This window comes from Mus musculus, chromosome 10, assembly GCF_000001635.26.
Source record: "Mus musculus strain C57BL/6J chromosome 10, GRCm38.p6 C57BL/6J".
Lineage (NCBI taxonomy): Eukaryota > Metazoa > Chordata > Mammalia > Rodentia > Muridae > Mus > Mus musculus.
In genome coordinates this window covers 77,290,487-77,316,749 of record NC_000076.6, presented here as the reverse complement: position 1 = coordinate 77,316,749, position 26,263 = coordinate 77,290,487, and the positions used below count along the sequence as shown (strand labels likewise).

The window sequence follows — 26,263 nt, the reverse complement described above, 5'->3', positions numbered from 1 at the left end:
TGTTTGTCAGCTGCCATGTGGGTGCTGGGAAGTAAACCTGAATCCTGTGTAAGAGCAGCATGTGCTCCTAACTGCTGAGCCATCTCTTTAGCCCCCCAAATGTTCAGCTTTTCGACATGTCCTTTTTCTTTGGAGAAAGCGTAAGCTATTACCATGTGACACCATTGTGACCTGGTGTACTCTGGAAACGGCACATCACAATCTCTGACTTCTTGACATCTGTTGAAGCTTAGACCCTTTCTGCTTTATACGTGTCACTACCACCACAGCAGTGATTTCTATGGAGAGCAGGAAGAACTCTTGTAAAACCAGAAACTCTGGAAAGTTGATTAAGCACACTTCAGAGATGTGCCTGTGAGGGTATTTCCAGAGAGTGACAGGGCGGAAGACCTGCCTCATGTGTCTGGGAGCATCCCATGGCCGGTGGTTCAGAGAATGGGAAACCCGTTAATCTAAGCATATTCCTTCTTGTTCTCGCTGTCTCTCTTCTCCTCGCCTTTCCCTCACCCCCATACACCACCCTCACACACACTCATAGATACACCCCTTTCCTGGTCACCATCCTGACCTGTTCTGCCACACCCTCCCCCCTACAATGGACTGAAAACAGAAACACAGCCAAAGTTAAAAAAAAAAAAAATCCCTCAGTTTTCTCATGAATTTGTCATACCAGTGACAAATATGACAGAAACTTGGTGCCATCTGTGCTACCAACAGAATTGTTGCTGTGACTGATAGACTGTGTGGTTCAGAAAAGCCTTTTTGGAAGTGGCTTGTGGGAGGAATTTTAGAAATGTTTGGAGATGTGGGCCAAAGAGACCCCAGAGTGTGGAAGCTCATCTTAGTGGGTGATTCCTTGGAGCTCAGAAGACCAGGGTGACTAAGAATGAGAACACAAGGAAGTACCAGATGGGGACCCAGAGCGTGCTGGAAATTTGGGTTACACTGTGTCAGAAAGCTCATCTACAGTTTGCCACTCGCCCTGTTCCTTCCATTTGGAGTGGGAGGTTTATTGCCACTGTGTGTCAGGAATATGTAAAATGTGCTTTAATTGTTGCAGGGCTCACAGCTAAGCTTTCGCCTTGAGTCTCAGTAGACTGTGGCTTTGAACAGTGTTGGGACTGTTAAGGTTATGACACACTTAGAGGTAAACTAAATGCATTTTTCATTAATATTCTTAAGGAGACCAAGGATGAAAGTTGTTTTAGGATGTGTTTAGCTGTTGGACTGACTCCCAGTGAACTTAGGATGGCTAATCTTGATTGATTTGAGAAATGCATTAGGTGTGTTTGTGAGGGCTTTTCCAGGGGGTCTAGGTGGAGAGGGGCAGCCTGAACGAACCGCACTATGCTGTAGGCAAGGGGCCTAGGGGAAATAAAAAAGGAAAGGGGAGAAAGGCCATGAGCGCAGGCATCCTCTCTGCCTCCGGCCCCTCGAGTTAAGCTGTTCTGTCCCATTTACCACGATGGACTAAAACCTCTAATGGAGAGTCAAAATAAAATACTCCCCCTTTAAACTGTCCTCCCAGGAATTCTGTTTCGGGAAAACAGAAAAGGCTAACTACTAGCATTTTTGTACCTTTTTCTGACCATTCGCTCATAGCCAAAATGTGTGTCTAAACCCGTGAAATGGAACTGGGTGCATAGGTTCAGTGCTCTCGATGGTCAAGTGGCCTCAGGCAGGTTATTAATCCCTGTGAGCTGCAGTTCCTTTCTTCAAAATGGAAACGAAAGCCCTCAGAGGGCACTGTGAGGACAAGCGGTGAGGAAGCTTCGCTAATGCTCCTAGCACGGTGCCTCCCACATAGCCTGTGTCTGAGTTCCCTTTCCTGTTGCTATAATCAAATACCCTGATACAAACAGCTCATAGCTGAAGAAGTCTGTCATGGTAGGGAGGTCACCTGGCAAGAGCTTGAGGCAGCTGACCACATCGAAGAGTGTTTGATTCAGTTCCCTTTACTCTCTTTTATGCAGTCTGGGGTTCCCACTCAGGGAATGGTGCTGCCCACAGTGAGCAGGTCTTCCCATTTAGCTAAGCTAATCAAGAAAATCTCTCAGGGCTGGTGAGATAGCTCAGTGGGTAAGAGCACTGACTGCTCATCCGAAGGTCCTGAGTTCAGATCCCAGAAACCACATGGTAGCACACAACCATCTGTAATGAGATCTGACGCCCTCTTCTGGAGTGTCTAAAAACAGCTACAGTGTACTTATGTATAATAATAAATAAATCTTTTTTAAAAAGAAAGAGAAGGGAGGGAGGGAGGGAGGGGAGGGGAGGGAAGGGAAAAGGAAGGGGAGGGAAGGGAAAAGGAAAGGGAAGGGAAGGGAAAAGGAAGGGAAAAAGGAAGGGAAAAGGGACGGGAGTCTCTCATAGGCATTCCCAAAGGCCAGCCTGGGCTAGATAACCCCTTACAGATGTGCCCAGAGACTTATCTCCTAGGTGAGTCTAGAGGACCAGAGTGACAGTGAACACCAACCCTCACAATATGTAGAATACATCATTTCTGTCATTGTGAATCGGCTCTGAGGCCATACTCAGGATTGGTTTGTTGATACTGTTGGATGTTGTTGTCATCATCATCATCCTAGGGATATATTCCAGGGCCTCACACATGCTGGGTGTATGTTCTACCACGGAGACACAATCCCTTCCATGTTCAGGTCATTGTAGCATGTCTGGAGTGACCTGTTTCATGTGATTTAATCATGACGCTCCCTCTCTGGAAGTGTCATGTGTATGATTCACTCTTGGTGTGGGAAATATTACTAATGAAACCATGGAAGCCGATTCTGTTTTCTGGTTCTCTTGAGCCTGTAAGTCATTCCTCCTAGCCTTTTTAGTATTTTAGGACTAATTCCAGGCCAGGTAGTATTTATGTGTAGTGCTTCTTATCTGTAGTCAGGGGTGAACGTTCAAGCATGCTTGCATGCCTATGGAAATGACCACATTAAGTTCAGGGGGTAGACTACAGGACAAGGAAGGCAGCTTCCTAGAACTGGTTCATAACAGATCCTCAGGGAGAGGCTCTTTGTTCAAGTTTCTCAGGTAGGGATCGGAGACATAAAGACACATGAAAATAAGCTCAGGTGTCCAGCCAACCCTGCGTGGTCCAGGTGCCGAGAGCATGTGTCAAACAGGATGGATCATGGGTCGCCAGTCACTCTCCTGTCTTTCAGGTACAGATGTCAAAGATGCCAAGGTGATAAGTGTTTCGACAGGGACGAAGTGTATCAACGGTGAATACATGAGTGACCGTGGCCTCGCACTCAATGACTGCCACGCAGAGATAATCTCCCGAAGGTCCCTGCTCAGGTTTCTTTATGCACAGCTCGAGCTTTATTTAAAGTAAGTTTAGGAGTGAACATGCGAAGGGAGCTGTTTTATATATCAGAAGGCATTGCTTAGCCTTTACTTGTTTATGTAAGCACCGAGGACTCCTCAGGACTGTAACTGTGAGGAATACCGGGGCCCAGCCTTGCTGTCCTGTGATGCTGTCTGACCCACTCTCCCAGGATGCCCAGTTATGAACTAGAGTGAACTAACTCACAAACACACACATACACGCATGCATACTTACATAAGGCATATACATAGAAACGTAGCATAGTCGTAAACTTCAAGTCCATATTTCACATGGTGCATTTTGTCTCATGCACTGGCAATACAAACATGTCTTCCCAGCTGGGAGGTGGTGGTGCACACCTTTAAGCTCAGCACTTGGGAGGCACGGTCAGTGGATCTCTGTAAGTTCAAAGCCAGACTGGTCTACAGAGCTAGTTCCAAGACAGCCAGGGCTACACAGGGAAACCCTGTCTTGAAAAGCAAAAACAAAACACAAAACAAGTCAAACAAACCAAAAAGAAAACATGTCTTTCCAAACTGCCTGGTAAAGAATGTCCTTTTCATTTTGGGCACTGGGCATGGTCAGAACTGATCTTGCACCTGTCAGCTTTTCTTGACAAGGCCATATCTTCCATGTGATTTTTCTACCTTGAAATCGTGCCTGAGGAGGAATGGTCACTCCCAGTTGATGACATATTGATCACTGAATGGACCTGAACTATGGATTACTTATAAGCATGGGTAACAGTGATTCCAAGATACTGTCTCTAGAAACCTACCTCTCCCTACTGAAAGCCCCGGCCTCTGAGGTCAGTCTGAACGTAGACCCCACGTTGAGGCACACACCTCTAACTGACACTCTTGTGACTTCTCCCTTGCAGTAACAAAGAAGACCAGAAAAAGTCCATATTTCAGAAGTCAGAGCGGGGTGGGTTCCGGCTGAAGGATACCGTGCAGTTCCACCTGTACATCAGCACCTCGCCCTGCGGAGACGCCAGAATATTCTCTCCCCACGAGCCCGTGCTAGAGGGTATGACGCCAGACTCTCACCAGCTGACAGGTTTCTAAGAAAGCATAATATAATGTAGTGTTAGAATGCATCCACATCCGTGTGCTTCTTCAGTTTTTGTTTTTAATTTCATTTTTTAAAATTTCAGCCTTCGGTATGGTCCCTGTAAAAATACGGATTCTTTCTTCCCAGTTTAGTTAGAAAATGTTAATGAGGACCGGAGAGATGGCTCAGTGGTTAAGAACACTGGCTGCTCTTCCAAAGGTCCTGAGTTCAATTCCCAGCAACCACATGGTGGCTCATAACCATCTATAATGAGATCTGGTACCCTCTTCTGGCTGTGCAGGCATACATGCAGGCAGGACACTATATACATAACAAATAAATCTTAAAAAAAAAAGAAAATGTTAATGAATGAAAAATGGTAATTCTAAGAGGAAAGTGCTGAGTGATCCCTGCATTTGCAGTGAGTCTGACTGGTGAGTGTGAAACGTGAGGCCGCTCCACATTAGCAGGTGGACACAGGCGGGCGAGGCCCCTCTGAGGCCAGCCTCGCACTGGGCTTTATGACAGTTTGTATGTAAGTCCCTACTCTCATACCCAAGCATCGTGTATTCCAAATGAACCGGTTTCCAGGATTATGAAAACAGTGATACTCACTATAAGTAATTACTATTCGATAATAATAATAAATTAAAGTCACCCATATTCATATAACTCACTGCTAATCACTGGGAGTGTCTTCACATATTCCCAATGGATTGATTTCTGTTTTTATTTTTTGACATGATGGGAATACAAAGGCTAATAGATAACAAGCAATGAAGTATCTGTTGCCTGGGATTAGCAAATCTTAACATTTTTCTCCATTTGTTTCCACTCATTAGTGATGGAAATCATCTCAGCCAGAATGTAAACCACCGTTTTCCATGTTCATAAGTGTGTTCTGTATTATGTGTTTTCAGTTCAATTTTATATTTTTACTGGGATATATATTTTGAATGGCTCGAATAAATGTTTGCGTGCATATCTATAAGCTATACTTTAAATTTTGGGATGTTAGATGTGCTTTTCAGAATGGTAGCTGTTTTATCACCTGTGGGTTTTGAACCCTTTTCTTCTAGAACCAGCAGATAGACATCCGAATCGCAAAGCAAGGGGACAGCTACGGACGAAAATAGAGTCTGGCGAGGGGACAATCCCTGTGCGCTCAAATGCCAGCATCCAGACCTGGGACGGGGTGCTGCAGGGGGAACGGCTGCTCACCATGTCCTGCAGTGACAAGATAGCACGGTAAGGCCCTCACGTGCACGTGCAGTGAGTACCAGCCCTTTCCTAACTCCGCTTCAGATCCATTTGTGTTCTAACGCCATTCCCCACTCGGGTGGTCCAAGAGTTAGTTCCCTGAGGACTAAGGTTCTACACAGGTGCTTCTGGGGCTACCTGGAAGGACAAGGGAGACCATGGCACAGGACACACCAGTGTTCTCACATCACTTGCTTCCAGACATTCATCTTGCCTTTTATTATGTCTTTCTCAACATCGGTGACAATTTGCTCCCTGAGGAAAACATACAAGCATTTCCTTGTCAGCAGGGAACGCTGTCCACCCTTGCTGTGCCCATCAGTTAACACTGTGGTAATTGATCTTTACCAACCAGAACAACATGAGGCATCCCAGGCCAATGAGAGAGCTCCGTGAACACACTGCTCTAGTTACCACGTGCCCCGGAAGCAGCTTCTCCTGGGAGCTTAGATCCAGGTCAGATTGTAGAAATCTCTGTCTTCAGATGCAGTCCAAGTTCCAGCGGCTCTTCTCTTTCTGTTTCAGCTAACGTATGTCAGTGTATATAAAATCAAACCTCTCCCTACAGAACTCAACCCTGTGGCACCAGGGTATGCAGTTCTGGATTGACTGGCCACCCAGAAGGTTTGGAATTGACATAGACAAATCACACGTGTGCCTTTTGTCTCCTTCACATCAGATGGGTCACCTGATATTTCCTAACAAGCTCAGGGAGGCACAATTCACAGTGTGGTTTGAAACCTGTCATCCCTTGTGTACCATTCATCCTTTCAGCAGTCATGAGCACTTTCCATTGATTTTTCTCTAAAGTGGGTTTTTCACAGGGAGCTGGGCTCACCATACCGATCCCTTGGACCAGTCTTCGCAAGCGCTGGTGCAGGTTGGGCAACACCTAGCTAAAGAGAAGAAAAGAAAAAAGTCAGGACCGGGAGTGTTTGAGACTTTAGAGGTTTTTGCAATTTTGAAATATTTGTGTAGACTCTACCAATTAATCGAGCAAGTAACTGAAAACCCAAAGCTTATGTGCTCCAAACCGCCCGGCTTTAGTGGAATGCTGCCTGTGCCTACTGTGGCGTGTTTACTTGTTGTGTGTCTCTCAGTCTGTTGTCCAGATGCTTGTCTGTGTTCACGTGTGTGTGTGTGTGTGTGTGTGTGTGTGTGTGTGTGTGTGTGGCTTGTCTGTAGGCAGTCCCTTCTGTTGTGTTGTGCTATTTGTTTGTATGCCAGGATTACAGTGTTTTGATTGCTATCGATTTTATACTATTCTGAAATCAGCCAATAGGACCCTTACACCTTATTCTTTGTTTTTTAATTGATTATTTATTTTATATTTGTGAGTACACTGTAGCTGTCTTAAGACACACCAGAAGAGGGCATCAGATCCCATTACAGATGTTTGTGAGCCACATGTGGTTGCTGGGAATTGAACTCAGGACCTCTGAAAGAACAGTCGGTGCTCTTACCTGCTGAGCCATCTCTCCAGGCTCTCCAGGCCCCTTTATTCTTCTTCTCTTTTTATTTATTTATTTATTCCTAAGTTGTTTGGCTTTCTAGGCTTCCTAGAGATTTCCTAGGAATTTGCTTTTGTATGTTTGTTTTTATTTTCATGCGTGTAAGTTCCCCTGACTTTGGTTTATCGATGCCTTCAGAGCATGGCATTTCATTTCCATATATTTAATGTCTCAGTTTGCACTTTTATACTGATTTATAGCTTTCCCCTATAGAGAGATACTTGTACAATTTGATTTTTCTTTGTTTTGAGACTGATGTGTGGTCTGCCTTGAAGAGTGTTCTCAACACACATAGGAAGCATGCGTAGTCTGCTGTTATTGTGGTGGAGTGTTCTGTTTGTGTTAGATCCAGACGGTCTACGGTATTCTAAATTGATGGCTTCCGTTTTTCTCTTCCTTCTGATTCGTGCATAGCCGAGTGGGTGTTGGCGTTCCCTAAACTTATTATGCTGCTGTGCATTCCTTGAGGCCGCTCAGGCTTTGCTTCATGTATTCAGAAGTTCTGTGGTGGCTGTCTGATGCTCAGTAGGATTTGTCGTTGTTGCTGTCTCACACCCTTGTGTGTCTGTCTGGCAGGTGGTGCGTGTGGGAGTCAGAGGACTTGCAGAGGACTTGGTTCTCTCCTTCTGCTTTGTGGATCCCAGGGGTTGGGGGTGAGGTCTAACTCAGATTGCTAGTGCCCTTACCCACTGAGCCACTGTGCTGGACCATCGATGTGTTATCTTGCTGGTAAATTGAGCCCTTTATCATCATATACTATCATTTGTCTCTTCTGAGAGTTTGTGTAATTTTAAAATCTCTGTAACCTAATTATTCCTGCTCATCTCCTTATCTTGCAGGAATTATCTCTCTTCATCCATCCACGTTCAGCAATACCTGTGTCCTTAGAGCTGAAATAAATCTCCTAAGATATAATTTGTGCCTTTATGTTATTAATCCATTTGTCAGTCTTGTCATCTGGCAGGAAAGTTTAGTTCATTAACATTGAAAATATTCTGGGTAGGGAAGGGCCACCTTGTTATTTCTGTGTGACCTGTAGTTTTATTTCCCCCTTCATTGGTTTACTGATTTGCTTTCTTATCGTCTTTCTTTTAAAATAGCCTCATAGGAATATCGTTTCTGTTTGTATTTTCCATAGAATGTGAGCCCCCAGATGTGGATGCTGGGAAGCACACCTAGGTTCTCTAGAAGAGCAATGCCTCCTCTTAAGCCCTGAGCCTTCTCTCCACCCCTGTAGTTAGGATTCTGACTACATAAAACACCTTAATATCATGGCTTTCTGTTTTAAACCGGTAATGATGCAACTTCAAATATGTATGGAAACTCTTCCTTTCTAGCTCCACTCCCTCATGCTTTGTCAATAGCACAGATTATGTCTCTGTATATTTTATACCCACTTACATAGATCTGTAGTCAAATTTATTTAAATTCGGTTAATCAAAATTACAAGCCAGGTATGGTGGTGTATACTCAATCCCAGCTCACAGAAAGCTGAAGTAGGAGAATCCTTTGTTCAAAGCTGGATTGTATAGTGAGACCCTAAGTAAATAAATAATAATCAAATAAATAAATATACTATTTTATTTATAATATTTATTATAAATATAGTAAAAGCCTGTATTTATTGTATGTGATAGTTAATTTTTAGTATTTATTTTCACTTATGGGTATGTGTGTGTATCTGTATGAATGAATACTGTAAATGTGAGGGTGACTCTGAGGCCAGAAAAGGGCACCTTGGAGCTAGAATTATAAGAGGTTATGAGCACTAATGTGGGAGCCAAGACCTGAGCTCCAGTCCCCTGAGCTCTCAACCACCGAGCTGTCTCTACAGCCCTGAAGTTACCGTGGATGTCTCTGTGTTTACCTTTGCAGGAGAGCCTCCTCACGTTTTTATCTGGCTTCTGTTTCTGTTGCTGTCTACCGTTCTGATGCTTCAGCCTGAAGGACTCCCCCCCCCCCCCCCCCCCGGCTGTTTCTTCTTAGGTCTAGTAATGATGCAATTCTGCCTGCTAGTGATCCCGGAGAAAGTCCCAAGTCCCCGTCATTTATGAGGGATACTTGAGGACATCTTCCCACTGCTTTCTGGGTTATAAGGTTTTTCCTGGGAACCTGATAAGCTCTCTTTATACGGGTATTGACTTACCACTGCTGTGTAAGACTGTCTGGACTAGGTTTAGTTGTAATTCGCTCAGTGTCAGTTTCCTATTTACCTTCATTTCCAGTTCTTTGCCCTTGAATCTGTGTGATCTCTTTCTTGCCTTTGGGTTTCAGGTAATTCTCCAAATAAACTTTCATTCCCATTTTCTTTCTCTCGGAATTCCCAGGACTTGCATGTTGTTCCGCTCACTGGTGTCCCTAAGTCCCATTGCCCGTCTTCATTTGTAGTCTTTGTATTTTTCTAATCTACTCTATAATGGCGTTGATGGCCAGTTTTCAGCTTCACTGGCTTTTTCTCCCATTGGTTCCACAGCCGAGCTTTTCAGTTGAGTTGTTTTCTTCTTGTCCAGAATCTCTCATGTATTGATAACGTTCCCTCTGTGTTGACAACCTCACTTTCTTTATGCAATCTTTTCATAGAGTTGTGTGCCTGTGCTCTTTTAGCTAATTAGCCATATTTATGTTATTTTTTTATTTTATATACATTGGTGTTCTGCCTGCATGTATGTCTGTGTGAGGGTGTCGGATCCCCTGGAACTGGGGTCACAGCACTACACTTTCCTTGTAGGCAGGGATCACTAAAGTCATGCCAGATAAAACTGACTGTCCTGACCCTTCATGGCTGTCTCTGCTCACTTTTACAGTGGTCTGTATCCTGTAGATTCTCAGTTAAGTGCAATTTCTAACTTACTAATATTTACAGAAGTCCCACACCGGTGACAACGAAAGCCGTGTAGTAAGAGAGAGCTCTGACCCTCAGCCAGCATCGAGTCAGGGTCTAGAGTAGGAGCAACCTTGATGCTCTGCAGCACATAGGCACGGGTTTGAAGGGTGTGCTGAGAAGAGGAGTCTCTGCCTTTAGCTAAAGGGGAGACCACACAAACAAATGCCAGAGTCAGAATTTTAAAACTCTGTGTCCTTTATTTCATATTTAAGAAGCATTGCTTTGAAGAAAAGCACAGGCAGACTGATAGAATTTGGAATGACAGATGTTTCCAGAAAAGCCAACAAGGCTAAGGAAGTCATGGTCTAAGAATATCATAGGGGCCAGAATGATGTCAGTTGGATGTGAGGCTTCCAAAGAGGCCACTGTGTAGATCTGAATGTGTAGAAGGCTGGGCAGAGGCCACTTGCTCCTCTTGTAGAAGAGCACTGAGGGCTGGCCTAGGCTAAGGATGGAGAGGGAGGCGCTAGAGATGACCATAGCATCCAGCTAGCCAGGTGTCAAGAGCAGCCTCAGAAGGGCTGCCCTTAGGACATTGAGAGGCCCTAGAAGAGATCTTAGTCTGTGGCCGCTGCCACTCGAGGATACAGGGAAAGACAGATCCAAGGACAAGCTTATTTGACACATTGGCTTGCTCCGGACAGGTGGTAAGTAGGCAAGGGCTGCTTCACGGATGGGGAAGGAGACTTCTACAGAGGCATGGGAAGCTACTGGAAGAGTCACGGCACATCAGGGTTATTTTGAAGGTTACAGATGCCTTTCTCTGAAGGTTATTTGTGACATGGAAGCAGAAAGAAAGGAGACTCGCCGAGCAAACTGTTGTCCTAACCCGGCTGCTTGTCTGAGCTAGGGTTGTGGAAGGATGTCATGCACAGACAAGTGTTTGCCTTCTTGTTTGTCTTCCAGTCAGTGTCCTTGGATGCTCAGGGCCAGGTTAGGCTCTGCAGTAGATTCAGCTGACAGTACTGTGCAGTCCATCTTCAAACAATAACCTAAGGAAAACAAAACAGAAAAGCCACAGACCAGTCCTGAACCCAGCATGACAGGCCGAAAGCTAGGCGGTGGGAGGACCTATTGTCTTTCAGTGACAAATGAGTCCCCTTCCTGGGGCCTGAGCAGGGAAGCCCCTCACCCAATGCCCTGGCCCAGGTGGGCATGGAAACCGGGCAGGTGTTTCTAGCTGTGTGTGTGTGTGTGTGTGTGTGTGTGTGTGTGTGTGTGTGTGTGTGTGTTACTTGGTGAGTGCTTTGCTCCATGGAATCTGGCTGTATCTGTGTGTGTGTGTGTTAGTTACTTGGTGAGTGCTTTGCTCCATGGAATCTGGCTGTATCTGTGTGTTTCTAGCTCTGTGTGTGTGTGTGTGTGTGTGTGTGTGTGTGTGTGTGTGTTAGTTGCTTGGTGAGTGCTTTGCTCCATGGAATCTGGCTGTATCTGTGATGTCCTTCCTTGCCCAGTGGTCTGACGCCTGGAAAGTGAGAGTAGCCGTTATTCTCTGTAAGGCTGATTGACATGAGCTTGTCTTTCAGTGGAGCTGGCTGAGGGGCTCTGTTTTCTGCCCAGTGCCTCAGAGCTCTAGAAGCTCCTGGGATCCTCTAGGAAGTGTGTGCTCAGAATTAATGACTCCTGACAGATGCTGGTTTCTGCAAGATTCTGCATTCCTGCCCAGGGGACTGAGTTCTGCTTAAGTTTCTAAATCAGCAGGTTTCTCATCTGCATCGGAAAGGCGCCCTTGGGTCTCCAGAGCTGAGTCATTTCAGATGTTCTGGGGGGGGGGGGGATGGCTATTCAAATGTCTTTTTTTGGAGGGTAGAAAGAATACATCCTAGGGGTTACAGGTTGTCCATTCAGCATGTTGACCTTCTTTGTGGGAGACTGAGGGAGGTCATAGAAACCAGAAGTATAGGTTATATAAAAGGCTGTGAGGGAGCTCAGTGGATGGCACCTCATGCCCAGTCCTGTAAGCCGAAGCAGGGAGACCAGCCAACCTGGAGCCCGGGGCTGAAGCTTGAGGGGAGCTGGTAAGAGAAAGTTGGCCTGCTGGACATGGGCTGTTTTCCGAGGACCTTTTTGGGGGTTCATGTGAGGGAGTGGACTAGACCAGCCAATATCTTCCCAGGGCTGTGCCAGCTGCTATAGGGAGAGACCAAGGGCCAGACCCCTGGCTTCCTTCAGAAGGCACAAATGGGAAGGGCAAGAGTGGCATCATTTGCCCCTGGTGTCACTGTGATTCCTGTCCTCTCCCATCACATGTGACACACACAAAACTTGCTTGGTATGCAGTAGTTTTCAGGTTACCCAGCTTCTCTCTTGTCTCTGGGGTGAAGAGAGCAGACACATAGTAGGCCAGCAGTGTGTCAGAGTGTTGTCCTGCAGACAGTGTTGCACTGTCAGACAGTGGTATGGTGACTGCCAGCCCATCATCTCCAGTGCATGTACCATACACACACACACACACGCACACGCACACGCATACGCACACACATTCCACTGTCTGAGGAGCTCTACATGAAACTGTAGCCCTGGATCAGGACACTCATTCCCTGACTGAGCAGCCATTTTATTAGAAGCAGAAAAAGTGTGTGTATATGTGTAGATGTATGTGTATAGGCAGGTGTATATGTGTAGATGTGTATGTGTATAGGCAGGTGTATATGTGTAGATGTGTATGTGTATAGGCAGGTGTATATGTGTAGATGTGTATGTGTATAGGCAGGTGTATATGTGTAGATGTGTATGTGTATAGGCAGGTGTATATGTGTAGATGTGTATGTGTATAGGCAGGTGTATATGTGTAGATGTGTATGTGTATAGGCAGGTGTATATGTGTAGATGTGTATGTGTATAGGCAGGTGTATATGTGTAGATGTGTATGTGTATAGGCAGGTGTATATGTGTAGATGTGTATGTGTATAGGCAGGTGGGCGTAGCCCGTGTAAGGAAGCAGGCTGAGCAAGCTGTGGAGAACATAACAGCAAGCAGCACTTCTCCGTGGCCTCTGCTTCAGTTCGTGCCTTGAGTTCCTGCTCCGACTTCCCTTAGTCCTGGAGTGTGGCTTCCCAGAGTTTTAAGTTGAAATAAACCCTTTCCTCTCCAAGCTGCTTTTAGTTTCGACCTTTTATCACAGCAATAGAAACCCTAAGATTATGACCCAAAATTATCTCACAATACAAGGTAATTTTTAAATAAAATTCTGTTTAAGACTTGAGCTGCTAAATCAGCCGTTTTCACTGCCGTCTTCGCCTTTTACAGACCCCCACCCACCCAGCGTTAGCCATGAGTCTCTGCGATGTCTGCATGGGGTGCCATACCTGTATCTCCTGAGATGTGCTTGCTTCTCCCTGCAGCTGGAACGTGGTGGGCATCCAGGGGTCCCTGCTCAGCATTTTCGTGGAACCCATCTACTTCTCCAGCATCATCTTGGGCAGCCTGTACCACGGGGACCACCTCTCCAGGGCCATGTACCAGCGGATCTCCAACATAGAGGACCTGCCACCGCTCTACACTCTCAACAAGCCCCTGCTCAGCGGCAAGTACCCTCTCAGCCGTCACCTCCTGCCTCTGTGCCCTGAGCTCACAGTGTCTGATTCCTCCACATTGAAACGCCCCACCCGGAGCCAGTGTACGGCTGCCAGGCAGCAGCAAAGCCATTAAGAGGGGCACAAGACCTTGTCTCTGAGCCTCTTGACCTGGTCACCAGGGCCTTTTAAGGCAGTCCTTCTACAAGATAAATGTCTTTCCACAGTTGTGAACCTTGCTATGTGCTACAGAAGTTGCAGGAGCCTGACACCTCTGTGTTTTCTCATGTACCTTGTATTCAGTCCTGCCCCAGTGGCAAAGACTTAGGCATTCTTCCCAGACCGGCCAGGCTGGGGCTTGGCGACCATTCATCCTCACTGAGGTGCTGCTATCCCAGTCACTGCTGGCATCTACCACCCAGCCCCCTCTGCACTGGGACAGATGTGGCAGCCACGCTGACCACTCACCTCTCCTTCCTTGGTGCCTCTCCTGCCCTTTACACCTTTATTCCTGGTTTCTTTTCTTTTTTAGAGTGTCAGTGGCTATCAGTAAAGTGAACAGGAGCTTTTGAATTCAAAGGTCCTAACTTCTAAGCCCACCCTTATTTAAAAGGACACAGCTAAGGTATTTTTACTCTTTTAAAAAATAACATTTTACTTACTTCTGTAAGCTCAAAACTAAAATCATATCCTAAACTAAAAAATGCTTTTCTGGGGGCATGCATGTGTACTCTGCCTCTGTGCCTTGCTGCTAGCGTGTCTTTAACCACAAGAAAGCAGTGTGGACTTTTGTTTGACAGCATGTCTGTCAGAGCATTAGAAGTATGCAGGGAAAGATGAAAAGTATCTAGGATCAAGTATTGCAGCTCCCTATTCCCTAAAAATTTCTTTTTTACTCATAAGACCTGATAGTTAGATTGAACTTTGGAGTATTGTTAGGACATTAATCTCCCATGAGTCGGAAAAACTTTCAGTGTGGTATGTTTGGGGGAAGAGTGCTTCACTAGCTATTGCAACAACAAGGTATTTGAGGGTAGATGCCTTATTATAAGAGATGTTTGTTTAGCTCACAGCTTTGGAGACTGAAAGTCCAAGATCAGGGGCCTCATCCCTTAAGCAGCTCATGGGGGGTGGGGGGGTAGGAAGGCATCACAACAGAGAGAAGAATGCATGCAGAGCCCACGGTGAGGCTGGAGAGTTGGCTCAGCAGTTAAAAGCACTGACTGCTCTTCCAGAGGTCCTGAGTTCAATTCCCAGCAATCACATGGTGGCTCACAACCATCTGTAATGGGATCTGATGCCCTCTTCTGGTGTGTCTGGAAAAAGCTACAGTGTAGTCATATAAGGATCCCTGTTTATAAAAACTTGCTCTCGAGCCATTCTGTGGTGGCACACACCTTTAATCCCAGCACTAGGGAGGCAGAGGCAGGTGGATTTCTGAGTTCGAGGCCAGCCTGGTCTACAGAGTGAGTTCAGGACAACCAGGGCTACACAGAGAAACCCTGTCTCAAAAAAAAGAACTTGCTCTCCAGAACCTAACCAGGGCTCTGTGAGAACACGGATCCCTTATGAGGGTATGTCCCCATGACCTATCCTCCTCCCCTGGGCCTCAGTTCCAAAAGGTTCTTCCACATTGTCCCCAGCTCAGTAAGTACGAGCTGCTGCATCTGTCTGGCCTGTAAAGAGCACAGTCCACCCAGATCCACGACACTGTGAGTGCTCAGCTCCAGCTGTCACACTACCTTATATTCACATTCATGTGAACGTGGGATACAGGACGCACAGATGCCCCCAAAATAGCTGAATAGACTGTGTGAACCGTATTCCCTCAATATGTGAAATCTGAAATGGACCTCATTCATAAAACTCAGATGTGTTTGACCATGTTTTATATATATGAAATTCATATATATGTAAAAATGTAATGACAAATATCTGCAGGATAGACTATGTATGTAAAAGAAAGTGTTCACCCTTCCCCTCCGTGTCATCTGTACTCCTCAAGGCATAACTCTCATAACCCTTCATTTTTGCAGTCCCTGCCCTTGGCCTATCTACCGTCCCAGAGACCACACCCGCAATGCAGCCAACTCAGTTGACTCTGCAGGTGGCAGGGCCACGCCCCTCTGTTGACTGCCTTGTTGGTAGCATAGCTTGTGTAGCTTGTGTGCCTCAGTTATTGGGATAAACCAGCTACCTTTTCTGGTCCTCTGGAAGAGAAGTAAGGAAGTATGTATGGCCCAGTTTCACAAGGTAGAGTGTGACTCACGACTGAGCCACCAGACAGCCCCAGAGTCATTGCAAGGTGCAAGCTGCCTGAGATAGTCTCCTTTGGAAACAACAGTGCATTGCTGCTGTTTGGCTTTAGTGAGGACACCGTTGGACTAGGAAGCCTGAGAGGCTGGCAAGGGTTGGCCCAGCAGAAAGTCACGTGGCCCAGGGATTGAGTGGAAGGCAGGCAGACACGCCTGCACCCACAGCCCATAGCAGTCAAGAAGATGGAAACATACCACAGTGGGTGTCACAAAACAGAAGTTGATATCTTCCTTCATATACAAGACCCCAGTCTTAGTAAGTCTCCGTCACAGCATAGCCTTTGCAGCTCTCTAAGGTGTTGTCTTAGGTCTAACAAGTGGCTGGAACAAAGGGACCATTGGGACATAAGCCAATTTCTGTCAGCTGCTTGCTGAGATGAGCAGATATGGTGCAAAGCTCAGCCCCCTACGTTGGTGTTGTCTGTGAGAGACCGTGCTTCCTCTCCCCTTTTATCTGTGGGAATGACAGCTAGTGTACCATGTGGATTGTCAGGCTTCAGGGAGCAACATGAATCAACACACATGCACACACACAACACAGGATAACTAAATTCACTAAGACAAAGTGACACAAAAGTTCACAATCAGGATATGAAATCCAGCACTGGGCTGCTGCTTTCGTTTTCTTTTGCTTGTCTTATGTGCAGTCACATTTGAAATAGTTTTTTTGCCCTGTGAAAGCAGATTGTAGAGAACTTTCTGATGCACTCTGAGCTTTGGCTTTGCAGGCCAGCAGTGGTTTGTATCACAGGCGTGTGCTGCCACACTCAGCTTCTCACGTGAATGCTGAGGATCCGAACTCAGGTCCTTTTCCTCACACTTGGGGGACCAGCACTTTACCTCCTGAGCCATCTCCCTGGCTTCCTTTCTATTGGCTGGAAACAGGAACCCCTCGGGCTTTCTCAGCAGCTCTTTCCTGTTAGCTGCTTATCCAGCACCTGTATGTTCCAGGGCAATCTGGTGTCAGCTCCTGTCCAGTAGGTTCCCCGATTTTGATCCTCCGCTGACCAAGACCATTATCCAAGGCTCATTGAGATATAAGAGGACAGTACAATGGTGAGGACTGCCCCCACACGAGGAGGGCTCTAGAGCCTGGGTGGCAGACAGACTGCTAGGATGATGCTGGGGTGGACTGGGCATTTAGTACTAGTAGTACTAGTTTTAAGGGCAGCATTGTTACAAGAATGGGCAAACAAGGGGGCATGGGCATACGATTCCTAGGAGCACAGCCTGTGTGTGAGGGAGCTCTGGGGAGACAGTAGGATGGCCGGGCCTTGGGGAAGCTCTGCTCCTCCCTGCAGGAGAGCAGTGGCTGCTCATTCTGGCAGGTTCACAAGCAGCAACCAAACCACTTCTGTAAAGAAAGTAAGTGACCATCCCAGCTACTCTGCTCCTGCCTTAAGGAATTGGTTATCAGTGGATGCAGCTTCTCATGTCTGGTGGCTCCCTCCCATGTCTAGAGAGTCTCTTGACTACCATGGGCAGGTACCTACCGTGTACATGGCCTCCCTTAAAGTTCATGCCTTGGGGCTAAGGATGTAGCCGAGTGATAGAGCACTTGTCTTTCATGTGAGCTCCCTTGGTTCAGGTCCCCTGGAAGGAAGGGGTGAGGTGTTCAGTTTATTATTTGCAGAATAAAGACTAGTGAGTTTCCCTTAATCTACTAATAAGGACTAATAATAATTTCTAAAACACAAACCCATGGTAATCATAAATATCTGTATTGATTGTTGCATATAGAATCCATTTCTTATCATTCTGTCAGGTGAGTGTGCCTTTGAAGTGAAAATAAGAAAGCCATCAGTGCTGCTCTCCCGATTTAGTTGACTCCACTATGAGGCCACTTCAGAGTTTCTCTGCAGTTTTGTGTTAAAAGTTCTCATTTAGCACACTTAATTTACAACAACTGGGGACTCTCATTACCCTCCAAGTCGTTCCTGCTTTTATTTGTCTCTGCACAGTGGCCTATGATCAGCTCATTACCCTACTTCTCACTTAGCAGCCCCAGAGAGATAAGTTGCTCATGGGTGTCCGCCCTCACGATGTGTGTCAGCCCTGGAGACTGGAAATGCACTCGCGTGACCGTTTCTAGCCTTCTGCTCAGATAAAGCATATGGTTAGATTGGAACCTCGGGCGAACTGTCTTCTTTTTGCCTTATTTGCTCTTGTTTTTTTTTTGTTGTTGTTGTTAAAGATAGCAATTTACTTAGGCTTAAAATATAAGGGGGGAAGAGTTGCACTTTTAGAGTTTTACTTCTTAGTTAATTGACCATTTGTTTGTCTTTAATGTAGAATCTTGCAGGCCTGATATGCAGGATTCACACAACAATGGTCCTTCATTCTAGTCTTATCACACAGAAGTAACACAGTTGGAAGGGAAGATGGCACAGTACAAATAGCCATTTGTATACACACAATCCAATTTCATTGTGGTCAGAGGATTCCCACAAGTTGCAGCTAAGTGGACATTCATACCTCCTCCCTCAGGCCAGGAACTGTCTTGATAGCTTCCATTCAGCAGTTGGGTAGCTCAGCGACAAACCCAGGAAGAAGCAGTTGCAGATCCTGAGGTGAATCAGAAGCCAGGATCCATGTGAGAAACTGCAAAGGGTGTTGTTCTCAGAGGAAATGATGGGATTCAGTAAGTAGGCCAAGAGGCCGAGTTGTCCAGCAGAGCAGCAACCTTGCACAAGATCATTTTCCTTCACACACGTCAGGAAGCCGTCTTAGCTGTTAGGAAGCCGGGTACGCTCAGCACGCATACTAATTGACAAGAACCCTGCCCGGGTGGGTAGCACTGGGCCAGTTGTTCGTGCGGACAGCGGTGAGACTTTCCTTTAGAGCAGTGCCCGTTCTTCTAATGTCTGACCTCACCATTTTTTTCTTTATAGGTAGTCATGTCTGGGACCAGAACTGTGTTTTGAAAAGCTCTAGAGAGTGTGTAAAGGCTCTTCTCTCTCCTTTCCCTCTCTACCACTCCCTCTTCCTCCCGTTACTTTCTTAACAGGCCTTACTGTGTAGCCCAGGTTGACCTGGAACTCTTGCCTCGATCCTCCTGCCTCAGCCTCCTGAGTGTTGGGATTGCTGGTGTTCTACGCTGTGCTGCAAGGCTACTGTAGTTAGTATCTTTGTCAGGCAAAAAAAAAAAAAGAGTTAATATTCAACTCTCTCCCATCTGTTTTCTGGAAGAGTTTGTTTCAGGTTGATACGTTTTCTTCAATGTTTGGTTGAATTCACAGTGAAGCTATTTGATGGAGGTTTCATTATGAGGAAATTACAAATTAATGATTTATTTATTTTTATTTTATGTGCATTGGTGTTTTGCCTGCATGAGGGTGTTGGATTCCCTGGAACTGAACTTAACAGACAGTTGTGAGCTGCCATGTGGGTGCTGGGAATTGAACCCAGATCCTTTGGAAGAGCAGGCAGTACTCACAACCACTGAGTCATCTCTTCAGCCACAGGAAATTATAAATTTATTGCCTGTTACTTCTTTTTTTTCCTTTTAAAGATTTATTTATTTTATTTATATGAGTACACTGTAGCTGTCTTCAGACACACCAGAAGAGGGCATCAGATCTCATTACAGATGGTTGTGAGCCACCATGTGGTTGCTGAGATTTGAACTCAGGACCTCTGGAAGAGCAGTCAGTGCTCTTAACTGCGGAGCCAGCTCTCCAGCCTGTCTGTCACTTCTTTAATCTTTGACTTTGGGTAAGCTTGATGATTTGTATCTTCAAGAAATGTGTGCATTTCATCTGATCTGTGAAATGTAGGTGTAAATGTGTTCCTGATATTCCTCTTACCATTTTAATCTCTGTGGCATCTCTGGTTATACTGTGTCCCATCCTGGTATTGGTGATAGTACTGGCTAGTTTTATGTCAACTTGATACAAGCCCAGGTCATCAGGGAGGAGGGAACCTCAATTGAGAAAATGCTTCCATAAAATAAGCCTTAATTAGTGTTGATGGGGAAGGGTGCAGCCCATTGTGGGCTTCTTCATATATATTTTTTCTGTGTTCCATCTCTTTAAGAAATTCTCATTACACATAGATTTGGTGCTTGTCTCACATCTTGATGATTTCCTGTCTTCATGTTGTCTCCCTCCCCCTCATTCCTGTCTGTGTGTGTGTGTGTGTGTGTGTGTGTGTGTGTGTGTGTGTGCACGCACGCATACATGCACACTAGATACCTTTCCCTCTTGCTCTCTCAGATGTCTTTAGTCTTAAGTAACAAGCATGCCGTGGTGAGTCCTCCTGCTCTGAGATGCACTCCGCAGTCTTCAGATGACTTCTGCATTTCTGTCCCTGTGCCTCCTACTAGTAAGCGTGCCTGCGTGTAAGAGGGCTACAGCACCCACATGTCCTATATCCTAAGGCACGGCATACAGATCTAAATGTGTGTGCTCAGTTTCCTCAGCCATGGCTTTCCACACCATTCACTCCTCCGATCAAGCCTGGGGTTGGTTGCAACAAAATCACTTAAGCCCATGTGTGTGCCTGTGCTTACTTGCTGACACTGTACCTGGAGTGCTGTGCTGTAAAACTGAGTGTCCTGGATATGTGGCACTTCAGTGGCAGAGCTACATGCTGTGTTTGAGCAGCCCCATTGGCTCCACTCTATAGAACCGGAGTGGCGCTAAGGCAGCCTGTCCATCTGTCCCTTGCAAGGTTTCTAACTCTGTAGGTCCCCAGGGAGGGATAAGGCATGCTTGATAGGAAATCCTGTGGATTCAGGGCTCTATCAGACTCTTGCCCCTCACAGACGAGCGAGCACACAAATATACATTTATATATCAGTTCTGACTTCCCAGCCCCGTTCTTTCCTGGGCCACCAAGAGTCAGCTAAGCCTCCTCCCTGTGGCTGTTGTTTGCCTTGTCCTAGTATGATAAACTTTCTCAGCTCTGAACTGTGCTGTGCCGGGCCCCTCCTCCCCCTTCCTGGTACGAAGCAAGGGCTTCACATCACTTCTTGTGTCTTCTTGGTTTCAGGCATCAGCAATGCAGAGGCACGGCAGCCAGGGAAGGCACCCAACTTCAGTGTCAACTGGACAGTGGGTGACGCCACCATTGAGGTCATCAATGCCACAACAGGGAAGGATGAGCTTGGCCGCCCATCCCGCCTGTGTAAGCACGCGCTGTACTGTCGCTGGATGCGTGTACACGGCAAGGTACTGAGGCACCCTCACCGGGTGTCGGCCCTCCTCCACCCCTTCCATCCCTCCTGGTTTCCACCATCGTGTCTTCATTGCAACCTCCTAATACGATCATGTCAAAAGGAATCTTATTTCTTCAGACTGTTGTTAGCTTAGGAGCCCTGGCTCCACAGGCCTAAGAGCTGCCCCGGTGTCAGCGTCCTCCCTTCCCTGACAGCCTTAGCCTCTGTCCCAGCCCTGGGAAAGGAGACTGCCTATCATGAAAAGGAAGGGCAGTCAGTATACACTGCTGCACTGGCTTCTGTTCCCTTCATCCAGGGTCAGAAATTTAACTCAGCTGCAGAGCCCTTTACCCAAGTAAAACCAGGTAACAAGGCAGGGTGACAGTCATTGTCGTCTAAGCCTGGGATATGGTGTTTTCTTATTATGAGGACAGCTCAGAGCAACGGTGTAGGGCTCAGACAGAAACTCCCATGCTCATGGGGCCAGACAAATGCTATCTTGGTGACCCTGTCCCCTGGGATCTGCTAGAAACATAGGTCCTGCAGTCATCTGCCTGGCTGCTTAGAAGTTAAACTGAGCCTTAGGCTTGACCTCCTGTGGTTACCCTTCCATCTAGGAGAGAACCTTCTGCTTGCTTTTTCACAAGCCAGCCCAGCCCTAAGCATCATTTCTGAACATTATGCCTGGTTTCTTTCTCTCCCGTTGCTGCTTCAGTCGTTGCTTTACATGTGCATGTATCCTTCCACAGGTTCCCCCCCACCTGCTGCGCACCAAGATCACTAAGCCTACCACATACCACGAGTCCAAGCTGGCAGCGAGGGAGTACCAGGCTGCCAAGGCCCGTCTGTTCACTGCCTTCATCAAGGCGGGGCTGGGCGCCTGGGTGGAGAAGCCCACAGAGCAGGACCAGTTCTCCTTCACTCCCTGAGCCAGGCGGGTGTCGAGCACAGAGTGCGAGACTGTGATGCCGAACTGTCCCCCAGAGCCTTGCATCTGAACTGGGACAGGTGTGCACCTCTGGGACGGCATGGGGAGTCTGGGGGAACCACTGGACATCAAGCATCATCCTCAGCGGCTCTCACCCCAAAAGGGCAGCGTGGGGATGTGTAGGGTGCCGGGCACCTCACTTCTGAGTAGGGATCGGGTACACAGTGGGGGTGCATGGGGGCACAGGGGCCCATCACCACCCCTCGCCACACATTTCCCCTCTTGAGCTACCCAGTGACCGCTTTATATCTCAGTTTACATTAGACATTGAGTTCTACTGAGTAGGGCTTCCTCAAGTATAGGAAAATAGAAATTACTTTGTGTGAGATTCTTGAATAAATAATTTATTCAGAGCTAGGAATGAGATTTATAAAATAAGAAGTAATTATGTCAGGTCACTTTTATGCCACATTATTTTAATTGCAAAAATTAAAAATAAAAGTGTTTCTATGTGAAAGAGCACGAGAATATAGAGGTAGGAAGTAGAAGAGAGCCACCACGCGCACATCTGTGTGTGGCTCCTCTCCGTAGGTCCTTCACACTTAGGTTCTCACAGTAGGTTTTAACAGCTCTCCTGGGGTGGCCCCAGCATGATACGGTGTGACCTTGGCACACAACTGGCCCTGCATCTGGGATGCTGTGTCCTAGAGTCACGACCTAGGCTCTGCTGCCCCAGCTGCCTCTAGAATCTTCCATGCTCCTGGTTAGGCTCAAATCATGGAAAACCCTATTTGCTTCTAAGTCACTGAAGGTCAAATCCATTTATAGCCTGTCCCAGCTGGCCATCATGTGGGGGTTCTAACCATATAGGTTTTGTGACCTAGAGGCACTCAGTAGGGCTGCTACACACTCAGAGCACAGCCTTCCTTCTGCCCCTCCCTTGGGATCTGGTGGGTGGGAACCACTGACCGCTCAGAAGAGCTTCAGAGGATGGGAAGAGTTGTAGGCAGGTACCATTCTTGGAGCGTGCCATGTAAGGCATATTACTAAGGTATCCTTCCAGAGAAATTAACCATTCAGGTTGAAGCTGGTGTGACAGTATGAGCCTGGAACGCTGCAGACCAGACATTGGTGTCTCGACAGGCAGGCCTGGGTGCTCCTGGCATCTTGGGGCTGACCCCCAAGATGCTACTCAGCACCCTCTCTGCACAGGGTGGACCCCTGGACCTCCTGTGCTCAGACTTGCCCCAGGTGCCTTGTCACTTCCACTCAGGATTAGGGAGGAGTAGAGGGAGGAGGGGGAGGAGGGGCTGTGACTGTCATCCCAGTGTGCCAGCCTGGTCCAGCAGGGTCGCTCTGAAGAGAGAGCTTCAGGGCCGAGAGCAGAGCGGGCGCAGACTCATCCCTCAGCACACGTCTGCCACGGCTGCATCCGGGGCTCTGACAGCCATGTGGCTCTGAGCTGTTCGCCCAGGTGTCCACGCCCTTGACACACTGAGAAAGAAACAGGGCAAGAGCATAGCCACTGTAGGTTCCACCAGATTCCCAGCAGACCTCAAGAGGCCGTGTGTCATTGCTTAAGTGAGATCCACTTGTGTCTCCATGTCCAGAGCTCTGTCATGTCCTTGTGGGTGTCTCCCATGGTTCTTGTCCTGTGGGGCTTGATCTTCGAGGCATGAAGGTCCTACCAGAACTCCCTAGTGACACGTGCTATCTCGGATCTCCTCAGTTCACCACCTGTCCCCCTGAAAGGGAGGCCTCCCAGGCAGGATTGTGGGCCCTGCGTGCTGTGGCAGGGCCAACTTTGGGTGAAACGCACTGGGGTTCCTTAGAGAAACGGTCTCATTTTATCACAGTACCATGCCTTCCCCACAGGCTCCTGCACTTTCTAGAAAGAAAAACACACACGATGGTGTGTTCTTTCTCTTGCTTTTAAATTGTATTTTTTCCAGTGGAGATGGGAAGATAGATTTAGTTTGTTTGCTGTTTTTAAGTACGTTTTGGTTATAAAGTGTAGCAAAAATCCCATATACACTAAAAACCATGCACTACATCTGGCTTTCCATGTCAGATAACAAGGGTGCCCAACCAGGAAGTGAAGGTTACATGCAGAGAGCATCTGAAACCACAGGAGCTGGTCCTGCTTAGACTTGACCTAGGCCCAGAAAGGAGGGAGAGTCAGGAAGTACCCTGTGTCGAGGAGGCAGCACGGGGCATGCGCCACCTTGCCCTGCACCCAGGATATAGTAGCTCAAACAGCCCGTCTGTGACCTGAGAAAAAGGAAGCAAATACTGATTGAAGACACTAAGCTCTTTGAGCCTCTTCCCAGAGGTCCCCATGACGGTAGCTCATGCCCAGGACCTAAATGTCACAGACTCAGCAGAAAGCTTGACATAAGACCCTGATGGAAATGTCCTGGATACTTCAGCAGGTACGGGAGCTTCAGCCGGGCGTGGTGGCGCACGCCTTTAATCCCAGCACTTGGGAGGCAGAGGCAGGCAGATTTCTGAGTTCGAGGCCAGCCAGGGCTACACAGAGAAACCCTGTCTCGAAAAGAACAGGAGCTTCTCTGCCCTGTATACTTAGCTAGAACAGAAGTATTAGTTCCACAAAGCAGTATCTCTCAGGATTATTTGGGCCCAGCATCAGCGGGGCTGTAGCTAAACAAAAGGAAGGCATCATCGCCAGGAGTCGTGGGAGGGCTGTCATGTTTCTACAGAGCAGAGACTCTCCACGTAGATGGAGGCAGGGTGAGTGTGGTGTCCATGCCGTTAGCCCTGATCCCTAACGGTATCAGGTAAGTAGCACCTCCCCTAGCAAGGGACACCAAAGAACAACTTTGAATCTGAATCTGAGTCTTTCAGCATTCTGACTATTTTGAAGTTTGGTTTTGTTTTTTGTTTTTTTAATAATTAAACATATATTTGTAAGTGTGCAGGCCATCGTTTCATAAGGCATTGCTCTCTGTTTATTTTACCCCCCACCCCACCCCACCCCCAGCTCCTCTTGCCTCCAGACTGTACATGCTGCTTGGTTTTTTAATCTTTACTTTCAGACAGGTGCACCAAAGGTGGGCAGCCACCAGAGAGAGGATCAGGAATGTGGGGTGAGCTGCACCGCACCCTGGGCCAAGATAGATGCACAGTGCAGGGGCAGCTTGTCATTCCCAAAACACTTTACTCCAGAAATGTCAGCTCTCCCCGTCAGTGACTTTGCTCCAGAAAGAGAAAGAAAGTGAGCTGAAATCCAAACCTGTAAGTTCTCGAAATTAGGGAACCTCCCCCCTTGATCCCTTGATACTGTCAGCCCCAGACTACATCGTGAGAAGGGCAGAGTGTGTGCGTTCAGTGTGTACAGCTTGTGTGTGTCCTGTCCTGGCATATCTGTCATGTGACAGTCTCCCCAGGGCTGAGGGGTACTCACCCACTCTGCAGCTGCGGACTGCTCCACACCGGGGCTACGGGGTTCATGAGATATTAGGGAATGGGAATTGGGAAGCCTCTGACCCGCCAGGGACCATGAGGGAGTTAGTCCCGCCGTCTGACCAGTCATGGCCGGCTCCTCAGTGCACTTCCCGTCTAGTTCCTGGGGAAATGGTCACGTCTCTGTGGTAGTGCCTGTACTTTCTGTTTGCCGTTTGAACGACAAGTGCCCAGCCTCAGAAGCACTTAACTGTAGCCACAGCAGGAGCTGATGGTGCATAAGGGACTGGTGGGCCATTCTTCTGAATGGAACACAGTAGGTTAAAAGCACAGTTTGTGGAATGTTAATGGGATAAGCCCCTAAAAGCTGTTAGCTTTTCCAGGCTTTGAGTTATATACTTTTAATTTGATTTTAGAGTTTGGACACTTTACATGAATGTAACTCAGCCAAGAAACGTGTTGCTAAGATACAATCCTCAGTGTTCTCTGTATGTATATTTCTGTATATACCACATGTTACAGCCTGCATGAGCTTCCTCACACCAAGCCCAGCCGGCACTGAGCATGAGATGCTGTTACATGTAGACAAAGGACTGAGATGTTCTCAATAAAGACTAAGACGTTTCACTATGACCTGCATGGACATTTTCCTTTTCACGCTGTCCTCGTGTCTATTGCTCTCCATCGTGGTTTGAAAGGTGTGGGTGGCTGTGGGTCTTGTGTCTGGTCATGAACACTGCACCGAGTGCTCAGCGCGTTTATCCACCTCTGCCACAGGGTGCCGTAGAAAGAAGGGCATTCATGCTTCTGGGAGAGTCGGCTACAAGATTGCTCTCGTGTGGTCTGGAGAATGTATGTGTGTTCTGTCAGAGA

General features: G+C 47.2%; 1 protein-coding gene across 9 annotated transcripts in view; it reads left to right on the top strand.

Moving 5' to 3' along the window:
- The window catches only part of Adarb1 (adenosine deaminase, RNA-specific, B1), a 127,566-nt gene extending 101,543 nt beyond the window's left edge, over nt 1-26,023 (top strand). For 5 of the 9 annotated variants that reach the window (NR_004429.1, XM_006513064.2, NM_001024837.2 and 2 more), the window contains 6 exons: nt 3,177-3,345; nt 4,224-4,402; nt 5,476-5,644; nt 13,396-13,577; nt 20,874-21,052; nt 21,789-26,023. Coding sequence is in view for 7 of the 9 variants with exons in the window: in XM_006513064.2 (XP_006513127.1) it covers nt 3,177-3,345; nt 4,224-4,402; nt 5,476-5,644; nt 13,396-13,577; nt 20,874-21,052; nt 21,789-21,968 (1,058 nt within the window). In the remaining 2 variants the exon portion in view is untranslated. The remainder of the gene's footprint in view (nt 1-3,176; nt 3,346-4,223; nt 4,403-5,475; nt 5,645-13,395; nt 13,578-20,873; nt 21,053-21,788) is intronic. The other 4 variants (NR_021486.1, NM_130895.3, NM_001024838.2 and 1 more) reach the window with 1 other exon arrangement.
- The last annotated feature ends 240 nt before the right edge of the window (nt 26,024-26,263 follow it).